Here is a 25,197-nt window from a genome sequence, read left to right on the forward strand (position 1 = left end):
ATCGACACAATTTTGGGAGACAGTCGCACACTAAGGCTGAGGGACTGGCTTCAGGAGGGATAGGACATCCTGAGATGCCTGAAGGAAAATTTACAACGCGCTTAGAATCAACAAAAGATGTATATCAATAGACACCGAATAGAGAGGAGTTTCAAAGTAGGAGATTTGGTCTACCTCAAGCTCCAGCCATACCGACAATCCTAATTGAAAGAAAGGGGAAAAGAAAAACCAAAGCCATGATTTTATGGTCCTTATTGTGTAGTTCACTGCATTGGTGGAGTCGCCTACGAGCTGGAACTTTCGGAGGGGAGTCGTATTCATAACGGTTTTCATGTTTCTTGCCCATGTTGATAAAGTAAAACTTAACATTAATTAGAACTATATAGTGATAAAGTCACTTAGTGAAAAATTAAAAAGCAACTCAACATGAAAATATTACATAAATTGCACTATAGTCACTTAAGTGATAAAGTAACTTAAAAACATAACATAAATTCATTTTTAAGTTATATTTTTCAAAAAGTAAATGTTAACATTAAATGATAACATTTATATTTAAATATGTGATTGCTCCTGTAGAGTCCACTTTTGGGGCACTTAAATGATCATATCTTTTGACTACGAAGTCCAATTAAGTCCTAAGATATACCGAATGAAAGGGAAAACTAAAAGCAAGAGATTTGACAAAACAAAAAGAGTAAAAGCAACTAAAAGCAAGAGATTTGACAAAACAAAAAGAGTAAAAGCAACTAAACACACACTCAAAAATGCAAGAAAGGACGTTGAAGTCTTCAAAATCAAGAAAAGGATTCATTATGCAAATTGGGGTCGATTGGTTGATTAATGTTGGCCAATTAAATGATGAATTATCTTACTGAAATACGAAACTATTTTGAAAAAAGTTTCTTACTGTTACCTATATTTTGTGGTGACAAAATGTAGGACAACAACCTAGACGTGAAATTAAAAACAATTGCAAGATTATAATGAAGACCGTTCAGTCGTTCCAATATATTATAGTATTATTTTGTAATAATTTATATGTGAGGTGATTTTATGAATATACAATTATGTTTTTATATCAAAAAAAAATTTAAAAGAAAAAAAAAAAAAAATATATATATATATATATATATATATATATATATATACACTATTTAAATTATTTCAAATTTGTAATATTTGACATAAATTATTTATACATCGCATATATATAATTTAATGAGAGTTTTATCCAATTGAGTAATAACATGAACATTGATGCTTTCCAATATACATTAAAATAGTTCAATTGGCAATCCTAGTTCTAAATCAAGAAATTTTGAACATGGCTCCATTAGTTGAATGAAACTAGAAAAATTCAATGTAGTAAACAAAAACATAGGTAGCATAAGCTAGGTCGTGACATCTTCCATTTCAGTGCAACCATATAAAGTAACAGTTAGAAATGGCATCCCAAAGCATATTGTTATTGTCATATTAGGAACAACATATTATTCAAAGCACACATGTTAGAGATGACTTGTCTAAGATGCATATTCTTAATTGTAGATCCGAAACAAAGTACATGGCACTAAAATTTCCCTCTGTCATTGCATGCAATTCCTGAATATCAGAAATAAAAACACATCATTGTAATATGTTTTTAGGTAACGGACCAAAGCTTAAATTAATTATTATTATTCATTGTGATCAATTATTATAATTTGTTATGCTTGAGTAGACTCGAGCCCAAGACCTCCCAAATGAAAGGCTCACAAGTTACCATTGTGTTATAGGCTCTTTACTAACATATCATTATAATATTGTTTGTTTATGTAATCATAATTAGTTGTACATAAATTGAACTAAATTAATTATATTGCATATGCATTTGCAATCAAGCCTCAATCAGCTATTAGTTAAATAGAAGAAAAATTAATTACCTACAAGAATTGTGAAGAATTCAGTAGTGTTCCATATCATAGAAAAAGGGGACATTACAATTGGTATTAGAGCACAAAATCCTGTCAGCTTGTGAATGAACATTTCAGCTCGGAAGAAAAGGGAAGCGATTGAGGAACTAGTATAATAATCTGGAAAATATGAAAACTCTAGATATTCATGCATCAATGCATGGTCAAGAAACACATGAAATTGGACCAATTGTTGAGATTACTAACATAAGCTGTGATTGGTAACGGTCATAGAAAATGGGGAAAAGGAAATGATTAATATTCAAGACATCATAACCCTAGATTTAGACCAATGCTCCCTACATCTTACCCAAAGTAATAACAAGAAGAAAACATAAAACCTACTTTAGTAAATCTATATGAGCAATGGTGACTAGATTGGTTAAATAACAATCTTCATAAGATATATCATTAGAGGACTAAATTGAATGCCAGGGAAGATATCGGCCTAAGGAGCAAAGTATACATCCTTTGGACCCAACAGGGGAAGCAAATAACAAAAACATCTTAGGGGCTAGAGTGTGATAATTGCAATACAATAGTTGCATCATGAGTTTCACATATAATGGAGGCATTTGAAGTTGTAACATCAAAAAAGGAGAGGTGCAGTTATACAATATGAAACTCGAGAAAAGGTCAAGACAAGAAATGATCATCCAACATCACAAGGAATAGTCAATCCTTTATAAAACCCCACCATCGCAAGTAAGAATGTTTTAATTGATGAAGATTACAAGGTTACACTTACTCCATCTCCTAGATCATGTTTTGTGAATAACATATTCAGGGAAATCAGAGAACAAAATGACACCCATGATCCTAAGAAGTACATGACATCATCTACCAAGTCAAGAAGTGAGAAAAAAGATATCTCCATGCTAAGTATGTGAAACTTGTGATGCAATTCTGGGTTAGAACTGGTAAGGTTCTTATAGGTTGCTATGCTAGGAAAAAAATGTAAGGTCTAATATATACCATCAACCCTTGCATATTCAATTCTCAATATCTAATGTCATTAAAGTATAACTATACATGAATCATGTCAATTAATTGTTTAGGATAGTGGATTGTGTCTGCAAAAGGATTTCTGGTTTAGACACCGGATTAGTAAGAATAAGAGGAAGACTCTACTATCTCTTGATTAGAGTGTTGATGTGAGAAACTATTTTGAGAATGGAAATATACATGTTATACCCATAATTTCTTAGTTTGAATATCTCGACTTATACAGCCCTTCTGTTATGTCCAATTTGGCTAAAACCATTATGCTGAATGTTGGCCTTTTTGCTAGAATCATTATATAACTTTGGCAGCATGATCACTAGCATTTGGAAATGGTAACATAGAGGGTTTGTAAACATTTGTACTTAAGAAGTTGAAATATTTAGCTATTTTTTCTGATATTTGTTGGTTGATTGGCAGATAATTTTTGATAACATTCTTAACCGAAAAATTCCATGGCCAAGTGTCCCCGAAGACATGTCTTATGAGGCAAAGGACCTGATTGATAAGTAATCCCTTTTTCTCGTCTCAAAATTCCTTGTGATAATGCTCAGCAATGATTTCTACAATACTATTGTGCTTTTAGTCTTGAGTAATTCTTAGAAGCTTCATTGATGCATTTATTTTTCATTGATTTGCACACAGTTAAAATTGCTTTGCATAGCTTGATAATCATTTTAGGGCACAATATTATATAATTCTACTTATAACTGTATATTCATCTGAATTTTAAACTACTTCTGTTTCAGATTACATAGATTGGCTAGAGTGCGTCTGTAGTAAGTTAGTAACTATATTTAGATTAGGGTTGCTTTGTAGAAAATATCTACATTTAGATAAAGTATATCATGAAAATAAGGACTGCGATGAAGCTTCAGTGCCTGCCGGAATTCACTCAGGTGGTTTATAGCTACAAAAACAGTGAACACACATTCTTGTTTATGTTGATGAGGATATCACTTACCATTTGCATATTTCGGGAAAATTATCTTGCATATTTCTTTAATATAATGAAAACATTGTATTTTTCAAAGTAAACAGAAATGCTGATTAGCTCCCAAAATTGCACTTAATGTATGCCAACTACTGTTGCCAGTGCCTTGAAAATCAAACATATATGCGAGAATGTCTGTTCATGAAAACTTGACACCAATACTTGAATCCTCAGAAATGCTACAGTTATATTTTTGCATCACACGTAAGAATGCAAAGTATTGATTGAAACTGTAGTATCCTACCCTGTTTGCCACTAAAATGTTTTGCAGTTCTTTCATCCACTCAGCAATGTAGGTACTTTTTAAACAGTAGGTGTACATTTATTGGTAGAGATCATTAAACGGACTGCTCGCTGTGGTTTTGTCAAACCCTTGGCAGTGTATATTTTCTCAAACAGTTCATTGTTTACTGGTTATAAATTTCAAATTGCAGAGTTGCCTTGATTTTGTTGCCTTGTTTTGAATGGCAATGTTAATGCACAAATACAAGAAGCTTCCGCTCATGAATATCTACAATAACATATTGATTTTGAACAGAAAACTAGAGAAATGGCTTCAAACTGACCTTTCTTTGCAGCAAGCATTAAGCTTTAATATACACAGATATCCTCTTATTACATGTCCAAATCTGAGGTTGCATTTGGCAGAATTTTTTGTAAGTGTACAGAAGATTCCAATCCTCAAATACTATCCCCAAATCTGCCATAAATCTCAGTCCAGAAAGCAGGGAAAAGACTGATAAATCAACTCCAAGCAATGTCTTATATTGGAGTTCAAAAGCACCAGCAGTAGAGAATAATGTAATCCCTTAATGAGGTTTAATATAACAGCAACTAATTAAAGAATTACAGCAGCTCACATAAGACTGAAAAGCCCTATTGGAAGCTCAACCCTTAATGCAAATTCCTTCATCATTTTCACTAGTGTTAATGGCTCCACAACTATCAAAGACACACCTCAACAAAGATTTTGTACTCTGAAAACTCGAAGGTCTTTGGTTATATGTTGAGAGAGACATAAATTTGCATATATAATATGAAAATATTCCATGCCTAGGCTTTTAAGGAGTCATGCAAAGCCAATGTCCGAACAAAGAAAGAAGCTACCAAACCTTTCCAAATTTCCATGCCCAAGAAAACAAGCTCATGGCAAGAATATGTGAATAAACCCAACTCTACGAGAGAACCACAAGCCCTCAAAATATTCAATGTTAGGACATATTGTTTGTTATTTGCATTTCATTCTTTGAAAAAAACTACCAACATATGTCGATTAAATGTAAATGTGAAATATCTTTATGATATGCCAAAAATGGCATGTTGTAATGGTTAAGTTGTTGTGTTGTTATTCTTGCCATCAATATTCAAATCCTACTGGGGATGAGGTCCCTCATTTGTGGCATCACTAGTTCATAAGTTTCAAGAAAAAGCATTTCTCCCTCTTTTAAAACAAATACCTGTATGATATATTGTTACCAACCTCGAACTCAGCAAGCCAAAATCAGACTCGGACTTAGACTCGGCGGCCGAACTTGGCAAGGACTCGACAATAAAAAACCCATGAAATAAAAAGATTTTTAAGGATTTTAAGTTTTTCCATGCATCATTTAGCCATTTAACATCAAATGCACAATAATTGAGATAAATAGAAGGTACTTTGCACACATCCATAACTTTTTATAGATCACACAAGTATTAATGTGATTTTTTGAAAGAAATTACACTAGGTTAAATTGAATAAAATAATGGAAATATAGTGTCACTATAAAATGTTAATAATATTCATGGAATATGCAATCCATTGAATCAAAAGTTCAAAACATATATCAAAATAGAGGCTCATAGTAGCCTATGTCCTCCTACGACTATGCCTAAGATAGTTCATGGAAGACTCTACTGCCATCATCTCTCCTTGTGTGTGAAGTTGAACTTCAGTGACATGCTCATCGTGATCATCCTTCTCATCCTCATACTCATCCTCATAATCCTCATCATCAGAGGATTATTGATCACTCTCGACCTCTATGTCTTGCACTAGGTCTCCTCATGCTCTAGCCTCCTCTATTGCAATCGCCACTAACACTACCACTGCCTCTCGATCCACCTGATCAACCCACTCCAAGTCTCCATCATTGAAGACAGGATCTTCAACTTCCAACTTCAATTTGACCTCAAATAGTCAAGAAAAGTTGTGCAAGATAACGCAGTTGAAGGCATGCTGAATCCTTAAATTTGGATAAGCCTGGAATATTTTGAAAACACCCAAAATCTAGAATCTATAGTTTAACTCCTATGAAGCTGAAACTTATCTCAAACATCCTAACAATATTTATTCAAATATAACTTAATGTATAAGAAGGAAAATAAATGCAACTTGTTCTTAAATGTAGTGAAACACGGGGACGCGTCCCCCTGCCAAACCTGGGCCGCACCTGAGATAGGGGGATGCTGTTTTGGTGTCTTGGGTGGCAACACTCGAAGCGCCACCTCTATCAAAGACGGCGAGATGTCCCCGCGTCCCTTATGGGTGCGGGGGGATGCCTAGACGTCTCCTATGCCAACAAGATGGGGCAAATTAAAAAATATGAAAAAAAATACATTATAAAAATATTTTTTTGTTTCTATTTTTGTTATAATGGGATATGGGCCCCATTCCTTCCTCCTTCTTTGTTCAAAATTATATAATTTGACACTCTTTCATTTGCTGATGTTCAGTGTTCATTGTTTGATCATGAATCATAATGTTCCATTTTAAAACTTCAATGCAATATTCAATGTTTGAGTTTTTTACATCTTTATATCTTATATTATAGTACTTCTTTTTATAACTAGCATTTTAAGTACAATATGTATACTATATGCACCCCTGCTCCCCCCGCCACCCACCGTCCCCTGCCGTTGTCCCCAAATGAAGGCTCCTTTGTCCCCCATCTCGGAAACTTGTCCCCCCGTTCCACAATAGGGCGGTGTAACTATGATTAAATGTTATATTTGTATAAATCCTCTTGCCCCCAAGCTGAAAAAGTTGTTATTTTTTGTTAGCTGATGGCAGAGTCCGACCAACAAGACTTGGCAAGTCAGTTGAGGAAGCCTTCTTAGCGAGTCAGCGAAGGCTTGGTCAGGACTCAGCCGAGTCGGAGTCCAAAGGCAATTTGCCTCATTTTTGCCACCTTGCCTCGGGACTCATCGAGTCCTTGCCGGACTTGCTGAGTCCTTTAATGTTGCTATGATATTTCCAAGAGTCGGCTAGAAATTAGAATAGATCTTTCACTACCATGGTCAATCTTCTTCAAAAGGGATTTATCATTTCATCCTTTGGAAGGTTGATTTGAACTTCTAGAAACACTATAGGGGTTTTTTCTCAGTAGGGAAAGTATTAGAAATAATTCTATTTAGCATATTTTCAAAGGAGAGCACAACTACTCCTTTTATAACTTGAGAGCCATTTTAGGAAAAACTACTTTTTTTCTTATTAATTGGTTTTTGAAAAAAACACGTTTTGTTTTCCACTTTTTTCTAGAAAATTACTATTTGCTTTTTCACTATTTCTTTGTAAGTGCACTTTTTTTGCTCTTTAAAAAATCAATTAGTTTTTTCAATTTCTTTAAACTTAGCAAGCCATATAAAATGATATTAAAATGTTGTTTTACCTCCTTAACATTGACATCAACTTTTTAATATTTTATTAAAATATTTGAGTGAACTAACAAAATATTTTTTGCCCTTTGGAAATTCATCGAGTCCCAAGCTGAATATTGCATTTAGGAATCAAGGAAAGACTAAGAATGAGACTAGTTACTCAAACTTTACCAAAATAGCCCAATTGGTGTCCAAATTAATACAATAAATATAGTAACTTACTAAAATTAGTCAGTCCTAGACAAATGTTTGACATTGAAATACTCCTTTGGTCCTATTAACACCAACCCAAAAAGTCAACATTAACTGTAGCATAGGAGAACTTGAAACTGTGATGCAGTGCAAGGCAAGAAAATTGTAATGTTTCGAAGGCAGACTCAGCCTGAAGGAATCTCGTCTCGAAGGGAATCTCTATTTAGAGGCAATCTCGATCAGAAGGGGAACTTGTTCCGAAGGAGGACCCAATCCGAAGGGAATCTCGAGTCGAAGGGGCAAACGATCCAAAGGGGACCTTGACCTGAAGACAATTGCTTTGATACCACTGAATGTTTACAGTTTCGTTCGTCCCGTGTGCCTAATAGCAATTACCCATTGGTCCTGTGTGCCTAATGGCCAGGTGCCTATTGGTCTCGTGTGCTCCAGGTATCCGTTGGTCCCTTGTGCTTGATGGTCAGGTACTCGTTGGTCTCATGTGCCTGATGGCTAGGTACCCGTTGGTCTCAAGTTCCTGATGGCCAGCAACTCGTTGGTCTCGTGTGCTTGATAGGCAACTACTATATAGCCGTATAGTACAGCTGAATGGAACAGTGATGTTTGGATTGTTTGGGGTAGGCCGTATGGTAGCTTGGAATGGAGTACAGACAGTGGTGTTGGTTGGCCGCGCGGTAGCCTAGAGAGTCGTACGGTATGCTGATGTTGCAGTACAGACAAAGATGGTTGTACGGTATGGTAATGTTGTAGCACGAGCAGAGATGGTCGTATGGAATCATAATGTTGCAACACGAACAGATGCACTGCGTGTTGTGCCAAACCAAGGGTAGTGGATGGTGTACGGAGGGAATGAGGGTTTAGTCATGCAAGCAAAACTTATAGATCCTAAATCATGAAATAAAGCCAAACAATAGATTGAACACGAATAATCCTTCAATTAGTAATTGCTACAAGATGGTGCTCTGATTTGCCAAATTCGAGTGAAAGTATTACATGGTATGGAATAGGGTGAGGGTTGAATCCCACCGACATCGGAGAAGCCAAGTAGGGAAGATCTTTCACTTCCGAAATGGCGAACAACAGAGAATCCCAACAGGAATTTGCAATGCAAATACGTAATCCAGGATGCTTGCCTAATGACTACCTACAAGCCGTGCTTAAATACCTGTCGGGCAAAACTTTCCGAGGCTGTACAAATATAGCCAATGGCTACACAAAACTATAGAAACAAAACAAAAATGGGTTCGAGATATATTAAATCAGTCGGCCCATTAACAATAGTTTGATTAATAATTTATTTTATAATGTGAACATTACAAGAATCCCCAAAGGAGATGTCCTAGCCCCCAACAAATAACCACACAATGGAAACACAATACAAGATACAAGATATGATACCAAACACAACTCTTTATTCATAAAATAACTAATTACATGCAATGTGTCGGGTTGTAAGGCCTTCTTGGTTACAGCCAAATACAAAGCAAGTAATAGTTCTACAAGATCCTCAAGATGCAATCCAAACCTGAGCTAGTGTAGATCCACACTCTGATAGAGACCTCCAGGGAAGATCTCAACTTGTGCTCGCAAGCCCACCAAGCAATCTCCTTGCTTCCCAAGCCGCAACTACTAGCTCTTCAATGTTCGCTCCTCCTCCACATCCTCTTCTCCAAGCTGGATGGTGAATAATGACAAGACAAGGCCCTCTTCTTATACCCACAAGTTGGCCTAGCAAGTTACATTAAATAAACCCTCAAGGCACAAGTTGCATTTAATAATGCCACCTATTAAATGCCCTTTTCCCTCTTTTCTCCATTTTTATTTATTTATTTATTATTTTTCTTCTGATTTCCATCACTTTCTCTCTCCAATTTTTTTCTCTTTTTTTTTTGAGAAAATAAAAAACATCTCCCCCTTTATTTTCTGATGCAAGATGCTCTTGCATTAGACTCCCTAAGTAGATAGGCAAGTGTGCCCCACACTTTGACGCCAAAAGAAATATCTGCAACCATTTTCATCTTCACCAAAGTCTTCCAATCCATCAGGGACAAGAGAACCAAACATCAAAATCAAATGAACTTCAGCAACCCAATCAGCATGCTCGCTCCTAGGAACAAACTGAACATAGTGCTTCACCAAGAGTCCCTGTAACTGATCACAACAAGCAGTAGCAATATCCTCAAACATGAAATTCATGTATGCAACACCATGTAACTCCAAAACCAAGTGAGCAATATGTAAACCTAAATCCACAATAAGAGCAACATGTAAATCCTCTGCCATGTCAACCATCAGGAAATCATGAACATACAAATCTACAGTATCATGTAAATCCTCAACAACATCAGCAACCAGTGAATCTATACCAACAAAATCCAACTCCACATCCACAACAACCTAATTATCCATGACCAAGTGCTCCGTAATTTCCATGTCAGACACAACCAACTGATCATGAAAATAAGTCTCCATCCTAGCATCAACAAGGTTAGGAATATCCGCAGCAACAATTGTGAGTTGCTCTACAGGTTTCGCATCACACTCCTCAAAATGATCAACAAAACCAACTTCTACCTCGACCTTGCCCTGCCCTTTTCTCTCTCTAACAAGTCTTTTAAATAGACAAACAACTCTCTTCCGGATCGGTAGACTCCAACTTGACAAATCTCTACGAAACTCAGCCATCCTTTCCTTAATTCGATTGGTCAATCTAGCTTCAAACCGAGCAGACATCTCTAAAAACCTCTTCTCCACCACATCACAAAGATTCACAATCACCTTAGAGTCCAATCCTCTTAGAGCCATATTCCAAGATATTAGTAAACCCTCTGAAACAAATCACCAACAAATCAATCTTCCCAAACAAGATCAACCTTCCCTCTTTGCATCCATCGATCCATCAGTAAGTCCTCTGCTATTGTAAGTCAAAACCATGATTTGCCACCACACAACAAAGAGATCTAGGACTCCAGAAAGAACAACCCACCACAAAATCAAGATCTTCTCAGATCAACTACTCTCAGCCCAAGGTCCTAGTGCAAACTACCTTAACTTCGACGATCTGTCTACACGCTCAGAAAACCTTCACTTTGATACCATCAAATGCAGTGGAAGGCAGGAGAATCCCCAAAGGAGATGTCCTAGCCCCTAGGAAATAACCACCCAGCTGAAACACAATAGAAGATACAAGATCTGATACCAAACACAACTCTTTATTCATAAAATAACTGACTACATGCAATGTGTCGGGCTGTAAGGTCTTCTTGGTTACGGCCAAATACAAAGCAAGTGATAGTTTTGCAAGATTCTCAAGATCCAATTCAAACCCTAGCTATTCTAGATCCACACTCTGGTAGAACCCTCCAAGGAAGATCTCAACTTGTGCTTGCAAGCCCACCAAGCAATCTCCTTGTTTCCCAAGCAGCAACTACTCGCTCTTTAATGTTCACTCCTCCTCCACATCATCTTCTCCATGCTGGATGATGAATAATGACAAGGCCCTCTACTTATACCAAACCAAGCCACAAGTAGGCCTAGCAAGTTACATTAAATAAACCCTCAAGCAACAAGTTACATTTAATAATGCCACCTATTAAATGTATTTTTCCCTCTTTTCTCGATTTTTATTTTTTTAAATATTTTTTCCTCTAATTTTCGTCACTCTCTCCAATTTTTTTTTCACTTTTTTTTTTTGAAAATATAAAAAAAATATAAAAAATTTCCCCCTTTATTTTCTGATGGAAGATGCTCTTGCATCAAAATGGGGGTATAAAAGTAACCCTAACCCATAATGTCAAATGCATTTATTGCTGTTATCATGTTATTAATACACTTCATATAACAATATTGTATTAAATTTCTCGATATATTCAGTATCACGTCTCCTTGAAGTAGAATTAAGTAATAACAAATAATAGTCCAATAAAAAATATAAAAGAATAATATTAGAAATAATCAAATATTAGTTAAGTTAAACAAAAGGTCAAAAGGCATGAGTGGATATTTTTTGTCTTTGTCACATGAAAGGTACAAAAAGGAGAGATGAGAATTTCATTTGAGGAAAAATGGACATGAGGAAGAAAGAGTGGAGCACATGAATTAAGAAGGTAGTAAGGGATAGGAAAGGGAAGAAAATAAACAAGTGACTTTCAAAAGATGAAGGGTTGCGACTCTTTGATAGGGTTGTGACTCTTTGAAAGGGTTGTGACACTTCAGAAGAGGGACAACTATGAAGAGATGTGACCTACCCCTCAAATGAGAGGATATAAAAGAGAAGAAAGATCAAATGGAATGGGGAAAATAAGTAGTGGAGATCTAGAGAAGATTTAGAGAAGATAGGTGAGATTTGAAATAAGAATTGAGAAGGAAAGAAGAAAATAGGAATAGGATACTCATATCTTAAATAGGAGGTGTGCAGATTTGGAAAGTAGTAAAGATAGATTTGGTAAGTGAGAGAAAGGTGAAGATTAAATAAGTAGTGAGAGGGGCAATGGTTGGTGTGAAACCAATGTATCTTTTCATAACCAAATGATGTTGTTGAGGATAATAGCTTTGGTTAGATATAGAATGATGATTGATTTTATGTTATATACATATTTAATTTTTTTTACATCATTATTCATGGAAATTAATTATCATTCATATAACTGATTGAAGCACCATATGTCCCAAGTCTATTATCGATCTGCATTAAGGGACTATTACTTGCTGATTATTTCTATTTCATGTTTCATATAGGATCCCGATCAAGCATTATTATCAGTGATTATTTTCAGATTGGATATTTCTTTATTTGTGCAAGATCAAAGCAGATTGAACTTAACATTTGTGTTTGTTAAGCAATAATTCCTGATATGAAAAGGCACGTTCATGAGACATGTCATGAACATACATGTCTCCACTTTGTGGAGATATGTCCTTTCATGTGATGTGTTTCTTCTATGAATACTTATGCAGATCTGATCCACAAAAGGGAGACATTGAAATCAATTAATGCTCCCCCCTTTGGAGTTCGGTGACTGCAAGCATAAGATTCAGAATTAGATATTAATATTCAGTATTTATCAATATTGAATTGTCATTTGCGTACATAGAAATTCATAAATGCTATTACAAGTTACAGCAGATCCATAGCCTGGGATTCTTAACAGGTGTGAACCTTTCATAAGGGCATTAACGAATGAAAGGGTGTGACTCCCTACACTGAAAGTAGATATAAAGGGGGAGAAGGTTCCATTTGAAGATAAAAAAAGGGAGAACAATTGGGAGAAGAACATATTATTCTGAAAGAAAACAGTGAAAAGTGGTATTAATACCTCATAAGATAGGTGAGTTCGACAGTGGAATGGACCATGCTATATTATACAATGGAAAGTGCATGGTTAAATCATACAAAGGAACAATTTATGGAGGATGGTCCTGAAAAGTGGCATTAATACCTTGGAAGATAGGTAAGTCCTGCAGTGGAATAGACCATCCTACATCATACAAAGGCACTAGATAAGGCTTGCAAGGGAATGGGCATGGGTTACATCATACAAAGGAAGTAGATAAAGCTTGCGGTGGAATGGGCATGAGTTACATAACACAAAGGCACTATTTGTGAAATATATATAGATGAAAAGCAATTCAACGAGGGGGGATGGTGAGGCCTTCTTAGGTATGCCTTCTTAGGTATGCCAATCCCATGAAGCATGGGGTCAAGGGGAATAAAGTTTCTGCCCTTGGACCTAGGCTTGAGTTAAGGGCACCTTATTGTAATCCTTCCACCAATCCAAATGGAAGTTAAATTCTATAAGTGAGTTCTTTCATATGCATTATATATTTCTTTGTATTATCAATTTATAATAAGACATATTATATTAAATTAACAATATAGTTAGTTTGTATACTGACATAAGTATTGTAATTGATGTCAAAGGAATAAAGAGCTAAAGCTGTGCCAGGAAGGTGACCACATGTATAAGCAATAACAAAATAAAAAGTCTATATAAACAGAAGTCTACCAAAGTTAGTGACAGGAATAGCAATCATAACCAACAGTGAATATATAGAACAGAGGCATTAACATGAAAAGGACACATACAGCTACGCAGATGTAAAAGAGGAACACACGAAATATGTGTGATTTCACAGAGATAATAAGAGACAACCCATGTAATAGAAATATATACAAACATGATATATATAATAATATTAGTAATATACACGCAGCACTCATCAATATGCTACTAGAAGATTGTTCACATGACACGACAAAGAAGTCACTTGCAAAGACGCATGAGACAATGTGATACAAAGACAACAAAAGAATGAATGTAGTTGAAAGTATAGACAACAAATTTCAGTGACCATGAGGGGCCTTCAATATTAAATTATGTGTGAATTCATGGAACCAAAATATAAACAGATGATGGAACCAACATATAAATAAATGATGGCAGCAGCAATTTACATAGAAGATGGTGATTATGAAGGGAACCAGATGATATAAAGTCAACAACATTTGAATCACAAGTATGGAAGCCAGTTCTATTGGAATAGCTTTTGAACAAAGACCAAATAATACTCAACCAAATATTTGAAGCCTGCGGATGCCATAGGATTTTTGGTGTGCATAATAGGAAGTGAAAGATATCTGATGATACAACTTTGTTTGTATATACATATCATGAGTTTGACATACAAAAGCTGTCTGAGGACAACAGACAGAAACCATCTTATATGCAATGAATGGATTATATAGGGCAACGACATGAATTAAGAGGAAATCAATTACAAAAGATCAGGAGAATCATGGAGTTCAAATTTGAAGCAGCAGATGGCAGCATGAAAATGATGAAGGGTGTGAATTCTGGAAAACATCCTTGGGACAGATTTGATGAAAATTCACAAAACAGCTTGAATCGACGGCAAGGAGAAATCGTAGAATTCAAAGATGGTAAAAGCTACTTCCAACTTTAATGGCAGAGTGCAGCAAGCAAATTGATGGCAGAGCAATAATACATGCCGTATCAGGCATATCAGTCAGCAATGAATCAATGGTGGGAGCCTTTAAAGTCAAAGACAAGATATATATTACCCATGTACTTCATAAACAGAAAGGTGCAACATCATCAAAGAGGTAATGAAGAAATCAAGCACTATGATATAGGGAAACGATAAAATAAAATTTGACGTGAATCGCAAATGATAGAAGATGGCATCATTAAAGTAAGAAACAAATTTATGGTCACCACAATTGCAATAAAAATTGACTGTGATTGATTCAACAAGAGTATGAACCACTAATAGCAAAGATGTTATATAATTCATCGGGCAATGAAGACATTATATTTACCATTCTTGAACATCATTCAAAATATTGGTTTAAAGTATTAGTCATTCAAAAGAACAATGGAGGAATGAAACAATAACCACAAACAGGGTGAAGGAAGCCATGTTGAACACAAAGACTTAGCAAATGTAAGAACAGCGTGGCACAACAAGATCGAACTTATTGCAGGTGTATATATAAAAGTGTATATATAGAGCCAGCCTCAGAATGAAGAGCGAGACTAAGAAATATAAACTACAGATGGTGTCGTGAATCTTGGAAGAACAACGAAATGACGGGTTAGCAACAATGGAACCCACATCATACAATTTGCAGAGAACTATATGGACAAGTCAGCAATGATGACAGGGCAATAACAAGATTAAATAATATAATTGATTTGGAGCATGCAGATGTTTATAAAGACTAAAGACATGCTGCGAATTAAGTCAGGATAAGCGGTGGTTTATTAAAATTAGAAAGAATAAAGCTAAGGAAATTAAAATTGAACTATTAGTTATGTATAGTCATTAGTTTATAAACACACAATTCTCCCATGAGATACGAAAAGGCATATATAATATAATGAAAAATCATTTTGAAGATGTGTGAAATAAGGAATGAAATAAGGCATATATAAGAAGAAGAAGAATAGAATATATTTGAAGAGAGTAAAAAGATGAGTGGTGAAGTATGCAAGAAAAATATGAAGAAAACATAAAAGATTATTGAGTAGAAAAGATGAGTTTATTGCAGATCTAAAAGAGATTACAAAGGGATATTATATGGAAGAAACTTATTTAAGCAGAGAAATATATGCAGATATAGATTATAAAAAGGAGAATAAAAGGATGATTTAATTGTCCATCATTAGTTGGGTAAGCAACATTGCAAAGGTGGAGAGAAAGTTTGTACAATGGTTTGGTGCTCACAAAGACAGCAGTGGGGGTTGGTGCATCCAGTAGATTGGTGCATGCCAAGGGTGGGAGTTGGAGCTTCTAGTCAGTCGGTGCTCATAAACATAAGAGGTCGTAGCCTCTAGTAGGTCATAGCCTACAAATCATTGTAAAAGACCAAAGTTTATATAAAAGCATTTGTTATCGTGGTTTTTTCCTGCATTGGTTTTCCACGTAAATTTGTTCATTTGCATAATTGTTCATTTCAGCATTTGAAGTTAGTTATTTGAATACAAGTTTTAAATTGGCAAATTTGTTAATACCAATCCACGCCCCCTCTCAATATAATAGTGTGCTCTTGAATTGGTATCAGAATTGGTTCCTTCCATAAAGCTTAACCACTTGAAGGTCGATCTATTGAGCACACATGGTGAAAAGGAAAGGAAATAAGAGGAAAGTATATACAAAGAAAAATATTAATAACAATGCACCTACTACCAGACTTGAAGTTATCAATGATGAATTCTTTGAAAAAGGAGCTGAATCAAATGCAAGTCCATGAGGTATTGACATTATTAAATCAAATGCAAGTGATAATATGGGAGCAAATATATGTGGTCAGATGGCACTTGGAATACTCATGCTAATAGAAAATGATGATATAAAAATTCAAGACAACCTTATGAATGATGCAATCGAGATGATAAAAGAAGATAATGGAAGCAATGAATCAAATGCTAAAGAAGTTCCAAATGGTGAAAAACTCGAAGAAGGATCCACTAATTATATAGAAGATGAAGAAGAGGCATAGAATGAGGAAGAGGATGTTGATGTCATGGAGGAACTTGACTATGCTTACAAAAAAATGGAAAGCTTAAGAAAAAGAATGGGAAACAAAAGTCACAAATCCAAGAATTATATAAATCCCGAAGGAATAAAATGAAGTAATTGAAAATTTGAAAGAACAAGTAGAAGATGTCAAACGATTTCAGCATGATACAATGAGGAAGTTAAATGCAAAGGAAGCAGATTGTGCCAAATTGGAGGAAGAAGTCACCTTGTTGAAAAGTGATTTAGAGAAAACCACTATCAAATTAAATACCAATCTTAAGTTTGGAAATAGTCTGAAAGTTTGAGTAATATCATTGATAATCAAAGGCCATCTTCCAACAAGACAGAGTAGGTTATGAAAGAGGTTCAAAGCATTATGATCATACATTCAAAGGCTTTATTAAAGAAGGTGGTTGTACAAAAGATTCACCCACAAAATTCAAAGGAGTTGAACTTAAAAATGATAAGAAGGGCAGTATAAGAAATATTTTTCCTCCTAAACAAGATAATACATCTAATATGTAATAGAACTTCTATGGACATTGTTACTCATGCAATTATTTTGGTCATAGAGCTAGAGACTGCAGAACACAGAATGGATGGAGAAGTAGAAATCAGTACGGGCACTTAGCACAATATTGCAGATATGGGAACATGAAATCATATAAAGAATACAAGATAAGTTATACAATGAACAAACAAGAAGGACCTATCTCTGTATGGAGGAAGAAACTTGAAAATGATAAAGAACATAGTGAAACCTCATGGACTTCAAGGCAGAATAATCAAAAGGGGAGAATTCTAAGAGTTTGGAGAAAGAAGACAATTAAAAAAGATGAATGAATCATTGCAAGTGTAAATTGCAGTTTACACACTTCCTAGTTATGAAGAGAAGCATAAATTTAGGGGGAGATTGTTGATGAGTAGCATCGGTCATTTCACTAGAGACTGCAACTGTACATCTAACTAAGGTGAATTCCTTGCATCAATATATATATATATTCAGATCGGGTATGTATCGTCTTAAATCACTAATGACAAAGATAGATAGTATTCACTAACTAATCAAGTCCTTAAGGACTGGATTAGTTAGTGAATACTAACTATGACAAATCGTGCCTCTTGGAGTTGAAAGATCCTAACCAATCAATGCAACCATTCGTTATATTATAAATGCAAGATCAATGAAGGAAGGTAATGTATGACAAATCGTGCCTCTTGGAGTTGAAAGATCCTAACTGATCAATGCAACCCTTCATTATATTATAAATGCAAGATCAATGAAGGAAGGTAATGATCGAAATCAATAAATGAGATTCTTCTCCTTCAGATCGAATAAAGAATAAACATACAGTTCTATACTTCTTGCTACTGCAGACCCATTACCTCCATAGTCATCGAGATACATTAGTTGTATATCAGATCATTCTTATCAAGCAAAGACATTTGCAGTGACATTTAACATATAGAAGATCTTACATCAGATCGAACACTTGTATTAAGGAGATCAACCATTTGAATTGCAGATTAGAACTGGAATCAAATCCTTGTTGAATCTATACCAGCAGAACAAAAGGTACATATCAGATCATCATATATATACTGATAAAATTAGAACTTATACAATCTGATAGAAGCGTAATTCAATTCCATAGTATCAAAGCCATGGTTATAATAAACCTAAAATTAAACTTGAGAATTCAGATTGCATACCTTTAATGTATCAAATTCATCTTTCAAATGACAAGTGCAATAAGACTCGAGGATTGCCTTGAGGGAGAAAATAACTTCACAGCATCCTTGTGTATGCCGAGTTCCTACAAGCACTGTTGAGCTTCTTCGACGACCGAGTGCCCACAAGCCATGCTGAGCTCCTTCAACAACTGAGCGCCTCCAGGATCGCCAAGTCCATTCATCCACCGAATTCTCAACCAAGAACTGCCAAGAGATGACCGAGTAACCTCTACTGAGCACCTCTTCTTCAACTGAGTACCAGTCCAAGCACCCTCCAAAAAAACTACCGAGCCTCCTCCCATGAACTCCAAAGTAGCCATTGAGCAAACCCAAGATGCTCCCGCATCAAGAATTTAGAGATTAATTGTCTAATGTTGGATATGAAATAGACAGTAAGGAATTATCTCTAACAGCACTAGGTGGCCTCCCAAGTTCATGAGAACCATTCAAACAAGGCATTAGTGCAAGATCAAAACTCCCAAAATTAGATGGACTAAGATTTGATTGTCTACAAGAAGAAGTTAGGCTATTACCAAAAGGAATCAAACAAAAATCCTTAGATGAGGACATACAAGTTCTTAATACAAATATGAAGAAGAAAGGAAAGAAGAAGAACCTCAAAAGAAATAAGAATTTTCATGGGAAAGGAAAATATAAAATAGGTACTTCACAAATCCAATGTTTTAGATGTGACCAATATGGGCACTATGCTGTAAACTGTCCTGACAGGACAAAGAAACAAACATCTTATGCCCACGTTGGAAAAATAAACTCACAAGAAGAATCTGAATTTTTTTAATTTTATTTTGCATTATCAAATCAAGTATCAAACAAACCAAGTACCTAGGTAATTCATAGCGGATCATCCAGACATATTACGAGATTTGGAGAAAATATGGAAACTATGGTAGAAGAAACTGATGAAGAAGTGACTATTGGAGATGATTCTGCACATCCTGTAAGATGTGTAGGGACCTGTACCATCAAACTAGAATCAAGCATGGAAATTCAGCTAAAAGATGTACTATACTTACTTGAAATCAAAAGAAACTTAATATCTATCTCAGCTCTTGAACATAATGGATGTAGAATCACATTCATGAATGGGAGAGTTTGGCTTGGTATACTTCGGAAAAATATAACTATTGTAAAGGTAGAAAAATTTGTTTACTATATAGGGTAAAAGGATATTTATTGCATGTAGTATAGCAAGATATAGCACAGAATTGATACTTTATTCATATACGTAATATGCACTTCATTGCTTATAATATTATTAAGATGATTACAATGATGATCCAAAGTCCCTTCCAAACAGTATACATATACTTTCCCGAAGGGGTGACTCAACCGTCACACACCCTTTCAAATACACTTCTACCCATCGGCTACAATATAGAATTTACCGACATCATCCCCCCCAAAAAGTAAAGTCGTCTTTGGATGACAATTACAAAGTTATCGAGACAGAGTAACAAAATGGAATAGATTAACTATGACTAATATAACTGGATAGATCTTTTTTCGTCACATCACATTCACATTCCTCCAATGCCTGCACCAAACTAGTCTCCAAAAACATGTTGCGTCTGTAGCCTCTTCTAACAAAATACTGTCTCCTTAGCCAATCTGACCTTGATAGCCACCTATGCTGCCTTCTCTGCTTTAGACTCTGCTTCCGACTTTTGGGTATGCTGAGTCACCTGTGCTGCTTTCTCTACTTCCAACTCCTCGATACCTTGAGCCAAGTGTCACTGCACTGCCTCCAACTGGATGATCAGCTCCTCCCGAGCTCTCTACGCATCCACCAAGATAGCCTCACGGCCAACACCTACTCTCAGTGCCTCTGGTAGACAGACACTTGGCTCAAGCATTTGAGTAGGTGTTGGTCGTGAAGCTATCTTGGTGGATGCGTAGAGAGCTCGGGAGGAGCTGATCATCCAGTTGGAGGCAGTGTAGCGACACTTGGCTCAAGGTACCGAGGAGTTGGAAGCAGAGAAAGAAGCACAAGTGGCTATCAAGGTCAGCTTGAGGAGTCAGTATTGTGTTAGCAAAGGCTATAGATGCAACGGGATGAATGTGAAAGTGATATGGCAGATCTTTATTGTTGTATTAGTTGTTTGAGTTTTGTTTTGTAGTCGTCAGGAGACGAATTTTCTTTTTGGGGGGATGATGTCATCAGTAGAAATTGTGTATCATCTAATAGGACCCTTCGAAAAAGTTTTTGTATTAGCCGACGGGTACCTTCGGGAAAGTTCTTGTTATGTAGCCGACGGAAAAATAGTTTGTAGCGGACGTAATGTATCTGGCCGACGGATACCTTTGGGAAGGTTTCTCGAAAAGTATTTATAACCCCTTCGGGAAGCATTGTAATCATCATATCAGAACCTAATGTAATATCTTGGCATACGCAAATAATAAGAAGAGTTCTACTGTTTGAGTTCGTGTTCATTATCTGTTTGCAATTCTTAATTAATTATGCGGTAAACATTTGGCGCTGTTGCCCGATGGACTTGGTATGCAGGCAGGCGGATATGAATTAAATGCTGAATCAGTTGAACAAAGATAAGAATAAGCTAAAGGAAAAGGATGACATATGCGTCGCGTAGGAAAATTTAATTCTGGCACAGCAGATAGAGCGTCAAAGGAGATTTCAGAAAATTGCCGACGGAAACAAGAGCGCAGAAGGATTGTTGAAGGAGACTCGACAGTGGCTCAATTTGGTGGAAGAAGCAAGGGAGGAGTTTCTAAACCTGCATACGCCACGAGAAGAGAATCCTGATGGAAGGAGATTGACTCGCACGGCTCGAAGTGCCGAAGGAGCACGAGCGTGGAGTGACCTCTTCGTCCGAGATATACTTCCGAAACGAACAGCTTTGGTTGACAAACCCTCTTCTTCACCAAATAGCGCGGGTGTTGAAAACAGCGCGGAAGTCGATAACAGCGGGGGTGTGCGGAACAGCGCGAGTGTGCAGAACAACGTGGGTGTCCAAAACAGTGCGGGTGTTGAAAATAGTGTGGGTGTGCAGAATAGCGAGGGTGCTCAAAACAGTGCGGGAGTGCAAAACAACGCAGGTACACAACAAAACCCTCAACATATAGTGATAATGGCAGGTCCGAAGGAAAAGTTGCCTAAATTTGATGGTGATGAAGCAGCTGATCCCATTCGACATTGTAAAACATGTGAAACAATCTGGAGGGCAAATGGCATAACAGATGCAAATGAATGGATCCGACAATTTCCCACTACCCTGCGGGGTGTTGTGATTGATTGGTTTACTGATACTGATCCACAAAAGTTAAACAGTTGGGATAACATTAAAAAGGAGTTCATCGCAGAATTTCAACTCCTGCGCGACGATAATGAAATTGTAGCGGAGATATTCAATACCAAGAAAAAGAAGAATGAAACAGTATGGGTATTCGCTAGGAGGTTGAAGGACTTAATCAGTAAAATGGAGAATAAGCCGGCAGATGGGCTCCAGAAAAGATGGTTTATTGAAGGCCTTCACCCGAAGTTGCGGAAAAAAATGAAGATCATGCCACCATCGACATATACTGAAGCATACAATCGGGCATTGAACCTCGAAAATGAACAGAAGACAAAGAAGAAGAAGAAGACCAGCTCATCCGATTCAGATGACGACGAGCCTTCGGGAGAAGATAGCAGGGACGATGAAGGTAGCAGCAAGAAATTTCGTGCTCTTCAGAAGGACATGCTTCGAATGATGAGGGAGTTCAAAAACATGAACAAGGAGACTAAGGGCAATGACCTATGGTGCACGGAGTACAAGAAAGAAGGCCATACGAAGGGATCATGCCCGAAAGATCAATTTTGTGAGATTTGCTAGATTATGGGACACCCGGTAAAGGAATGCCCTTTCAACTTGAAAACAAGAACACCGCAGCAAGTGTTCCTGACATAGGAGGCATCCCCGTCAGGAGGAAACGGGAACACCAGTACGAAAGGTGCCACATCAGGCGGATACAGAAACAACCGGCACGGTCAAAACAACAACAATACATGCGGAAGGAGTTGAATTCAGTATGATGCAAATGGTCGGCCGATAGTTCAATGCCGCGCATGCAATCTGTGGGGTCACTTTGCCCGAGAGTGCACAATGGCAAACACACCGAAATTGCTATGCCGATGGTGTGGACCTGGCGATCATGACGATGCTAAGTGCCCGAAGTCTGGAGTAAACTTGATTACCGTTGGGACAGACGAGGAAGAATTACTGGCAATCACTCGGAAGCAGGCAAAGCTATACCCTGATTCGACGGAGGAAAAGAAGAGATTGGAGGAAGCACGGGCAGAGATCTAGAGAGCAACGCAGATAGAAACGGCACACCTGAAGGACACGATGAGTACCTCCATACGGAACTGCGCAGAACAGAACATTGTACGAAAAATACTGCAAGCCGAGATACCCGTCAGGATAAGTGATCTGTTGCTCACTATGCCTCAGCTCCGATCGGCACTCACAAACATCGTTCCCGCTGCTCAACTACCAAGAGAACATGGAAGGGAGCAGGAGAGTGGAGCAAGTACAACAGACAAAAAGGGGAAGGAAAGTGGCGCAAGTGCAGAAGATCTGATGCTCTTAGCCCTCTCATCCGGAAGCCATCCAGCAGTCGTCGAAATGGGAATTCTCGGGACTGTATTGACGGAAACAATTGTGGACGGAGAGTCCGGTGTCAATATGCTGCCAAAGGATACCTGGAAAAAGTTGGGACAACCAACATTGTGGCCACCTACCTTCCAGTTGTTAACAGCCGATCAACATGGAATCAAGCCATTGGGAGTACTCACAGCACAACCAGTGACAATTGGAACACAACCGTTCCTGTTAGACTTTGTCGTGATCCAACTGAAGCGGAGAGGATATGATGCAATTCTGGGCCGGGGGTGGTTGATACAAGCCAAGGCAAAACACGATTGGAAGAAAAATACTTTATCACTTGAAAGCAAAGGCCGGCAGTATATCATCGATCTACACACTCAGATGGTTGGAGAAGAAGCTCTATCGTCGGATTCCGAAGGAGAAGACGATGAGAGGAGGCAGAGTATGGAACCCGATCAGGAAGGAGTCCTACGATTGGAAGGAGATGATGATCTGGATTCAGTGAACGGTCTTTACCACTGGCAAATAGAGGACTACGAACTCTTTCTGAGTTGTAATATGCTAAGGATCGACGAAGGTAAAAAAGAAGGAAATGAATGTTCAAAGGAACACAGAGAAGCCGAAGAAGGAAATGAATGTCCAAAAGAACATAGAGAAGCTGAAGAAGGAAATGAATGTCCGAAGGAACAAAGAGAAGCTGACGGAGGAAATGAATGTCCAAAGGAACATGGAGAAGCCGAAGGAGGAAATAAATGTCCGAAGGAACATGGAGAAGCCGAAGGAGGAAACGAATGTTCGAAGCAACACACAAAAGCCGAAGAAGGAGACGCGGGTATGACTAAAGCTAAAGGAAAGAACATACCATACGAACCCAAAAGAAGGAAAGATTCTACTGTACGACTGCACCGGAAGAAAGTATTACGTCGAACCACAAATATAGCAGAAAGGTACCAGCAGCAAGGAAGACACACAATACGGTCTGCACAGGCAACAAAGAGGAAGGGTTCAATAAAAGTTGTAGCAGTACAGAGTGAATGTGTTATAGACGGACAGAAGGGGCAACTGACGGAGTCCATGGTAGTGAACTTCGGGAACAAACTGGGTGATATGGAAATGACACAGAACAGGCGTAGCAGGTTTCAACTCGGACAATGGAATGAGATCAAACCAAGAAAGTTCAAAGTTAAGTGGGTCGAGCCGTATCAGATCCGGGAAGTAGGGAACAATGGAGCAATAGAATTATGGACTTTGGATGGACAGGAAGTGCCTCAGGCGGTGAATGGCTCAAAGCTAAAGGTATACCACGGCCGGAAGACTTCTGCATCAGAGAATGGCCTTCGAGCGACCGCTTCGTCGTTGCAGATCAACGATGCCGACAAGCGAAGGGAAAATTAACTTTGCTATTGAAAAAACTAAAAAAAAAAAAAGTGTGAGAAGTCACCGTACGGATGTCTCAGGTAACTATATGGCTTTTCTAAAGTCATTGTACGGCTTGTAATTGCTCACCGTACGGATTTTCTAATGAAGATGCAATGTACGAATTTTAAAAGGCTACCGTACAGTGTTTAGCAGGGAGGCTATGTACGGGTTTTATGCAGTCACCGTACGGCTTTTGAGTCCCTGTCACAGTACGGACTTTTCAAATGCAGTATAGCTGTACGGATTTCCCAGATGCAGTCAGATAGGCACCGTACAGATTTGAAATTTCTTTGCAAGGTTGCGCACAGATTTGGGAGCCAGTCATTGTACGGATTTAGGGAGCCAATCACCGTACGGATTTTGGAGGTTTAGTTATCGTACGGCTTTGTTAAAAATCTTGCCGTACGGATTTTCCCATATATGTTATTTGCTGTACGGAATTCGAGTCTAAGTGCAAATTTTTTAAATAGCCATCGTACGGATTTTCCAACATGGTCGCCGTACGGATTTTCCGAAGCAGCCAATGTACGGATTTTCAATATAATATGGTGTACGGGTTTTGCATAAATGATAAATA

At 37.3% G+C, this 25,197-nt stretch overlaps 1 protein-coding gene across 1 annotated transcript in view; it reads left to right on the forward strand.

Annotated features, from left to right (window-relative positions):
- LOC149564798 (putative serine/threonine protein kinase IRE4) overlaps positions 1-25,197 on the forward strand; it is a 282,390-nt gene that overhangs the window by 176,836 nt on the left and 80,357 nt on the right. The window contains exon 12 of the mRNA XM_089818380.1: positions 3,378-3,466. Coding sequence (XP_089674506.1) covers positions 3,378-3,466 — 89 coding nt within the window. The remainder of the gene's footprint in view (positions 1-3,377; positions 3,467-25,197) is intronic.

The sequence above is a fragment of the Cupressus sempervirens genome, chromosome 3 (genome assembly GCF_028749045.1).
Source record: "Cupressus sempervirens isolate cs-2001-9-10 chromosome 3, ASM2874904v1, whole genome shotgun sequence".
NCBI classification, from domain to species: domain Eukaryota; kingdom Viridiplantae; phylum Streptophyta; class Pinopsida; order Cupressales; family Cupressaceae; genus Cupressus; species Cupressus sempervirens.